This window comes from Neofelis nebulosa, chromosome 8 (genome assembly GCF_028018385.1).
Source record: "Neofelis nebulosa isolate mNeoNeb1 chromosome 8, mNeoNeb1.pri, whole genome shotgun sequence".
In the NCBI taxonomy this organism is placed as follows: Eukaryota; Metazoa; Chordata; class Mammalia; order Carnivora; family Felidae; genus Neofelis; species Neofelis nebulosa.
This window is the reverse complement of record NC_080789.1, coordinates 105631941-105639931: the sequence shown is the minus strand read 5'-3', so window position 1 is coordinate 105639931 and position 7991 is coordinate 105631941. Positions and strand designations below refer to the sequence as shown.

General features: G+C 41.5%; 1 protein-coding gene and 1 pseudogene across 8 annotated transcripts in view; one reads left to right on the top strand and one right to left on the bottom strand.

The window, feature by feature from the left end:
• The first annotated feature begins 1574 nt into the window (after positions 1-1574).
• Positions 1575-2094, top strand: LOC131484069 (large ribosomal subunit protein uL23-like; annotated as a pseudogene).
• Positions 2095-5672: 3578 nt separating this feature from the next.
• Positions 5673-7991, bottom strand: part of CCDC77 (coiled-coil domain containing 77) — a 31417-nt gene continuing 29098 nt past the window's right edge. For all 8 annotated transcript variants that reach the window (XM_058744093.1, XM_058744098.1, XM_058744097.1 and 5 more), the window contains 3 exons: positions 7577-7702; positions 7323-7475; positions 5673-6577 (listed from right to left, as the gene is read on the bottom strand). In XM_058744093.1, the coding sequence (XP_058600076.1) occupies positions 6431-6577; positions 7323-7475; positions 7577-7702 (426 nt within the window). In that variant the 3' untranslated portion in view covers positions 5673-6430. The remainder of the gene's footprint in view (positions 6578-7322; positions 7476-7576; positions 7703-7991) is intronic.

Here is a 7991-nt window from a genome sequence, read left to right as displayed (position 1 = left end):
GAAAGGGTGAACAGTGCTCTTCATTGCTCATTAGTTGGTGCTGAAACAGAGGCTAAATGAGCCTTCCCTGAAGCTCCACCTCCAGTCTCTTTGACAACTAATTCCCACTAGAATGACAGTCTCTCCTGTCTGCATCCTGCAATCTGCTACTACAGATAATGGTCAGGAACTTTGTAGCTGAAGTTAAGGCATAGTGACCCCCAGTTCTGGGTAGCTTCTGCCTCATTCCCACGTCCTGGGAATGTTTGATGTCTAAGAGCTCTGTGGCTCGCCATGGTGCTTGGTGCTTTAGTACCTCTCAGTGAACTCTTGGTGCTTTCTTCTCTTCTCCCAAGACACAACCCACACGGTTGGTCCCCACAAGCATGAACACACACAGGTGTACACACGCTCCCCTTTGGGGGGCTGTACAGATGGTAGACTCAGAGGCAGCTTTCTGGCATGACTTAGCTCTCTGGCACCACCTTCTGCAGCATGGAGGGTGTTCTCAGCATTTTCAGAACACGCTGTAGGTCTCTAAGCCTCTGGGAGAGACTGGATTTCCTACCTCTATTCTTTCATCCTGAAGAAACTCTTCCATATACAGCTATCACTCCAGACTTCCCAGCTTCTCAAATCCCTAACAGGGCTTGTCAGTGACCACATCTGTTCTACGACTCTACAACCTGTACTCCTCCTATAGCATCCCGCCCAGAAGTCATTCAATAAACACTCTGTAACAACGGAAAATGTTCTTACTCCCCTGCCTCCTCTTCAGCCCACTCATTTAAGGATGTCTTCCTCTATTAAAGCAAAAGCAAGAACACAGATGTTCCTTCCCATGCCTCAAACACAAGTGAATCCACTCACCTGCTGGGAATGCTGCAGGCAACCCAGGCAAGTGCTTGGCACGGTTGGATGAACCTCCCTATGGCTTTGCTAGGGAAGAACAATGATCCTAATGGCCAGTACATGTGCAGAGTGCTACAAAACAGCTCCAGTGCTCAAACCCCAGACAGACTTTCTGAAAAACTTCTTTGTCTAAGTTCATAGGTCCAGGGTATAAACTCTGGTGAGAGAACCCCAGCCATGCCACTTAACACTCAATCACTGTGGCATCTCAGCAGCATGTCTCCGTTTCCAGACGGCGATGCTGGGCACTGATGAGAGTCAGAACTGTTGGTTTCGGGTTTCTCAGCCATGTTATCTAAGGACCGGCTGCTTGGGATTTGATCAGGGCTGGTTTGGGAGAGAGGCAGACGCCGTCTTTTCCCCAGAACAGACTACCCTTTGAGCTCTGCCGCCACCCGGGCTGGGGATGGAAGAAAGAAAACAAAAATCCTCACTGTATGTGGTTCTCCGGAATTTAACTTGGCTCTGGAGAGGGAAAATTAAAGAGCAACACTGCTCATCCACTCTCAACGCCCTCTGCAGGCAGCAAAGCCCATTAGCACTGAGGCTTGTCAGGACTGGGAAGGCATTGGGGTGAGGACAAGGTCAATTTCTCTCCAATCTCCTCCCTAGGCCAACACTAAGGTGTTGAGTAGGGAAGTCTGATTTAAAGTCCCTTTACAAGAACCAGCCCTTTCACAAAGATGGCACTGAAGACAGAGAAGGAAGCCCCTGACCCTCCCAAAGCTGAAGCCAAAGCAAAGGCTTTGAAGGCCAAGAAAGCGGTGCTAAAAGGGTCCACGGTCACAGGAAAAAAAAGATCCGCATGCCACCTACCTTTTGATGGCTCAAGACACTGTGTCTTCAAAGGCAGCCCAAATAGCCAGGAAAGAGCGTCCCCAGGGGAAACAACCTTGACCATTATGCCATCATCAAGTTCTCGCTGACCACTGAGTCAGCCATGAAGAAAATAGAAGACAACCACACACTTGTCTTCATTGTGGATGTCAAGGCCAACAAGCACCAGATCCAATAGGCTGTGAGGAACCTCTATGACATTGACGTGGCCAAGGTCAACACCCTGGTCAGGCCCAGTGGAGGGAAGAAGACATATGTTCCACTGGCTCCTGACTATGACGCTTTGGATGTTGCCAACAAAATTGGGATCATCTAAACTGAGTCCAGCTGGCTAAATCTAAATATAAATTTTTTCACCATAAAAAAAAAAAAAATGAAGTCAGTTTCCAAGAATCAATTGAGACAGAACGCTCTCATCAGGCTAAGCTATGAAGAAAGGAGAGAAACCCAGTCTAGTGATTTGGGACAAGGACAGCGCAACTAGTCATGTGATGAGATTTTTTTGTTTTGTTTTCCTGGCCCTTCATATATTCACTGCATACGTGGTGTGGGTGTGGTGTAGTGTAGGGTGGTCAGGGTGGGTGTTGGGTGTAAGAAATCACTTTGGGAGAAAGTGAAATGCTGAGTTCTTCCTAAGTATTTATATTCCCTAGAGCTTCAAAAAAATTCTTCTGCCTTAACAAAGATTCTGCTCTTCAACCTGACATCTTACCCTAAAAAGAGGCCTGTCAATGCAAGTCACTGAGAGATACACATGGAAAACCCCTGCATTCCATTATCCCAGCTCATTTTAGGGGACATTTCATGTTCTGTTTTCCTTTAAGTCATTAGCAAGTGAACTTGGGGACTTCAAATCAGTCTGATTTATTTCTCTCATCTGGATTCAGTCACCCTTTGCTATATAGTTTCCCATCCCAGTGCTACCTTTGCTTACTAGGTGGATACTTTGCTTTCAGGTAGGTTTTCTCTTAAATTCCATGCTGTTCCTGGCTGTCAGCAGAGCATACAACTTTTGATCTCAAGGTTGTGCGTTCGGTTCCCATGTTGGGTATATAAAAAATAAATTAAAAAATTAAAAATAATAAAAGTTTTTTGTTTTTTTTTTTAAATTTCATACTATTCTCAAGGGAGATTACTCCTGCTTTTCGATACCTCTAGGCAAAGAAATCCCCTAACATTCTCACCATTAGTTGCTGGAATCATGGAAAAGCAGATCACCTAGGGAGGATCCTGTGGGTGAGAGAGTCCTGGGAATATTGACATTGACATGATAAGCAGAAGGGAGTCAGACAAGGAGTGAGCAAACCCAGCCAACAGAGGAGTCAGAGAGGACAGAGAGATCTACGAAGCAAGAACGTGTGAGGATGGGGTGGCACCCTCAAATGAGAGTGCTCAGGAGGTGAAGCTGGAGGCCAGGCATGACACAAGATGGGGCAGGATGAATTCAAGGTTACGGTCAGACTGAGTACAGGTGAAATACAGAATCCTGAAGACATTATAGAGGATTTGAACAAAGAACATATAAAGAAGAGTTTAATAAGGTCATTTTGGGGGGGAAGGAATTCATTGCTTTGATATAAAGCAAGAAAGCAAGCATAGCTTTTGGCACATAGAGAGCATAGCTCTTCTGTAGAAGCTTATCAGGTGGTGCCCTGGCCTAGGAAGTGATACAAGAGTGTAGGGCAGAGTGGAGAATCACTCTAGTTAAGTAAAAGAATCCCAGACAGACCAGTCCAATCTTGACCAATTATCGAGCTTGTGGCCAAATGAAATCTTACAGAAATATGCATGACAATACATCAGACTCATTCAGATTTTGGATCCCTCCATTTAATATTTCATTATCCCTTTCTAAATGTCAAGACAGAGAACAGTCAACAAAGTAGTATCAAGATTGTACTAATTTAAAATTAGCACCGATATGGTTAAATACGAAGATGTTTAGTGGATTGGACAATCGTGAGCCAAAAGAGGAAAGAAAATGCCACAAAACCAACAGGAGGTCCATCAGAAACACCGTGGTCCAATTTGGAGTTTGTTGGGATGCAAAAAACAGCAGACTAGTCATGTCAAAATGGAATGGCTGGGAGAAACTGGACAAATAACATCTTACTCTGTATGATTTCTTCCAACCACATGTGAACCCACAATTATCTAAGAAGATAGATTGAGATGGAGGTAAATGTATTAACTTTTCAAGCATATGATTTTATAATAAATATTTAACTAAAACAAATATATATTTACCACACCAATTTGAATTGACTCTATTACAGTAACCTAAATTCCAATATTTAATTGGGTCTATTTCTCAACTTTGTATTCTATGGCACTTGTTGGTCTGTTAATGTGTCAATACAACACAATTAAAAAAAAAAAAGCATGGCTGGCTCAGTTTTCAGAAAGAAGCCACGCAGCCCAAAAAGCAAAGAGATGCCAAGATCTGCAAACAAAAGCAATAATAGCTTCTATTTGACAGCCAAGCTCCCAGAAAGCTCCTATGGCAAGGGCAGTAGGTTTCTTAGTAACAATCTCACTCCACATACTTATGTACCACTTAAGATGTGAATATTATCATCTGGTAGTTCAGAAAAAAATTACATCGCTTCCAAAAAGAGAGCTATCCCATCCACAATAATATGGGTATACTATGATGCTACCTTAGACACCAAGTAATCAAGTACGTAACTGTTCCACAAGTTCAGCTTGTGTTCACACTTCTTTTTGTAGGACTGACTTGAAATTAAGCTACCAATCAGTCCAGGAGTAGAATACTTCACAGCTTACACCCATTAACAGATTTACAAACAAACAACAAAACCCAAAAAAACCTTTTGGAGGAACTTAGCTGGCTCAGTTGGTAGAACATGTAACTCTTTATCTCAGGGTCCTGAGTTCAAGTCCCACCTTGGGCCTAGAGCTTACTTTAAAAACAAACACCACCTTTTGAAACATTTTCTTTGCAGTGCCTCCCTTTGGCCCTTTCTCCTGTCTGCCTATTCTAGATCCATTTGGTTCTCTGCCTTTACCTACTTGGTAAGTTAGGACACATGACGCAGACAGTGATTTGCTGGAATCTTAGACTTTTTTTTCATTGGCAGCCAATTCAACTCACCAAATCCTTCATCAAAACCTACTCCTAATGGTTCTATCCCTTGCCCCTCACCAGTGCCCTCTCCTCTTTCCAAACATTCACTCTTCTCAAGCTCCGCACCACAGCAGTGCCCCATCTCACTCTCAGTGGAAGGACTTGATTTTATTCCCTCTGTGAAAAATGAGGCAATCGGCCCTTAGGATTATCTACTCCTCTGCTCTTGCTGCCTCCATCGAACTGGCTCTCATTCTCCTCCTCCTCTTATTTCACAAACATCTCTTCGTTTATATGTGATAGAACCAAAGGTAGTGGCACTAAAACTTTATCCATTTTTCCATCTACATCCTCTACAAAGCAAATTGTTCTGCATCTGGACCAAAATAATTGCATATGTACCTGGACAGCCTCTGGACAGTCAGTTGATCTTAGCTTAGTATAGCCTCATTCTGATTCATCCAGGACAAAGGAAAGAACTCAGGTTTCCATATTTGTATTAAGAAAATGGTGATTGAACTGCCAGTAGGAGATGCTACTTTCTTCTTTAATATCTATGATAACAGATCAGGTTTTTTTCAACTAACAAGTTCAGCCAGAAATTCCCAGAGGGATTAGTCTTGGACTTTAGAGGGACTTACATATGTGGATGGTTCTTCTTTTTGTTCTAACACTTAAAGAACTACTTTTTCATTACAGTTGCTATTTTGGCACTAGGCAAAACAAAAAGGCTTATTAAATCATAGAATTTCAGAGCAAAACTTTAATACTTGTACAAAACTGCAGAGACTTGGAACAAGTAAAGTCATTAACAAAGTTATAAATGTGGTTTTTAACAAATTATAGAAAACTAGAATATCCTCAATTACATTTTTATTGAAAAATAGTTAATGTGTAATATACAATATATACATTATTTTTTAAAAAACATGTTATTGGTGAAATGATGAGCTTTCATACAAGGATCACTGAAGTTTCACTCACTCTTAGAAAAGTGGCACTTTTATTTTCCTAGCTGAACATTTTGTTTAAAAATGGAGTCTCTAGAAAGAAAAAGAGAGAAATAAAGGGAGAAAGAAAGGAAGAGGTCTTTAGTGCCCTCTGGTGAAACTTCCTGAGACTGGGTATCCAAAAAAAGTAATTCCGCTCATGAGGGAAGAAAGTTAAATAGCAGAATTACTACCTGTTCACATTTGACAGAATGTGATTTGCTGCCTTGGGCAACCTCAGAGGATGCCTTGATCTCAGGGAAAGTGTTCCAACTACTGACACTCAGCCCAGCTGAGTGAAGAAAATACTTTCTTCCTAAATTTTCATTGTCATTGCCTTCTTAAAAAAACAAAAAACTGTCATTATATTTTAAGAGGGAGAAAAAATGTGGGAAAGGTTACAATCCAGACCAAAAAAAAAAAGCTAATAGGACAGCAAAAATTATAGCTAAAACAGCAAGAAGAGCTCCGTTAGTGGTCCCTAACTCTTAGCCCGGTCTTCATAATGATGGATATCACTGTCCTAGCCGACTCTATGTGTACAGATTCTGGGAGAAAATGACCTTTTCCTCAGATTTCAGGAAGCAGACCTATTCCAGACGAGGGCCATTTCTAAATGTAAACATCAACAGAGTCTAAGTTCATTCTCCAGACCAAATACTTTGGACTTAAGGTTCTTCAGTTCTCCTTGTAGCTTATGTGCCCGTCTATTGCTGTCACGCACCTCACACAGAATGGCAAGATCCTGGTTTGCCTGGGCATTAAGTGTTGCCTAGAGATTGGAAAAAAAAAAAAAGAAGAAGAAATGATTATAGCACACGCCAGGGGAAGAAATCGGTCAGAAAGGTTAGGCTCTCTGGCTCCTTTTTGTGAGACTTGTAGTACCTAAGAGAAATCCAGTCCTTAGTTTGCTTAACGACTAACTAAAAGAAGGAAAATGTAGAGTACAATTAAAGCAGAAAAGGCGTGACACTCTTGGCTTTCCCACATAGCAGTAAAGAAGCCATGGGACAGAGATCATAAATAATAATGAGTAAAAAAAGACACTGATATGAACATTACTGGTAAATTTGCCAAAGAATCAAAGAAAGCATCTCTTCTTTTCCACAATTGACCTTGTTTGGCACATAGCAATCATTGAAGATATGTGGATGACTGGTTAAATCTCCTTAAGAAGGATCCTGAGGCAACCTGAATTCTAAATAAAGCTGTGTTTGATAGGGAGAAATTACTTTACTACTCAATTACTCACTTTCTCCACTGGTAAAATAGACACAGTTCTTGTACTCTACTTCTTGAATGGGGAGGGATGAAGCTTTCTGCTAAGTTTAGCTAAGACAGAAGTACACTGATGCAATCAATGATTTCAGTCTACTTAGTCTTCCCTCTGGTGTGTACTCACTAAACTGATTTTAGTGAGGTGTGTCTACACATTTCTCTTCTGAGGAGGCCTCATGGCCACGTCTCCTCACCTGCACCCCTTTTCTCTCTCTTGGTCATTCAGAATCAGCAATTACCTTATAGAGTATTTGCTCCAAGTCTTTCAGCCTCTGCCGGAGAATCTTAATATCTGTCTTAAAGCCTTCCACTTCCAAGATACGCCGCTTCTCCAAGGCCTCATAGCGTTTTGTCATCACCTGTAAGCGCCTCCCCATCTTGTTAGTGCGATCCTAAATATAGGGACAGGGCAAGGCATTTTTGAAGATGAGGGAAGCATTCCCCAAACCATCTGCACTTCCCACTCCATCAGAGGTGGCAGAGAATTTTGTACCTTGAAGATCTCTCTCCTCACTCTCTCTTCCTCACGAATTCGGGCAAGTTCTTCTTCTAGGGAAATGCACTGCTCTTGATACATGTTGGACAATTTTTTCTCTTGTACTAACTTATCTTTTAGGGACTGCAGGTCAGAAGGAGAAAAAAATTACAATTTTGGTAATTCAAATAGCACTTAGGCAAGGAAAGAAAGGATTTCCCTAAGTCTAAAACGAGTTAAGGAACAAGACAGCAAGGAACTTTGGAGAGAATGTGAAAGCCTCTTATTTCTAGAGGACTCTCTCAACCTTTTTCTGAAGTGTACATAGTAGAAATTCTTTAAAATAAAACAAATATCTTGGATCTGAGAAGAATCAGATAATGGAGCTCAGAACTATCTCAAATAAGACATTACAATATATGTTTTGGGACAC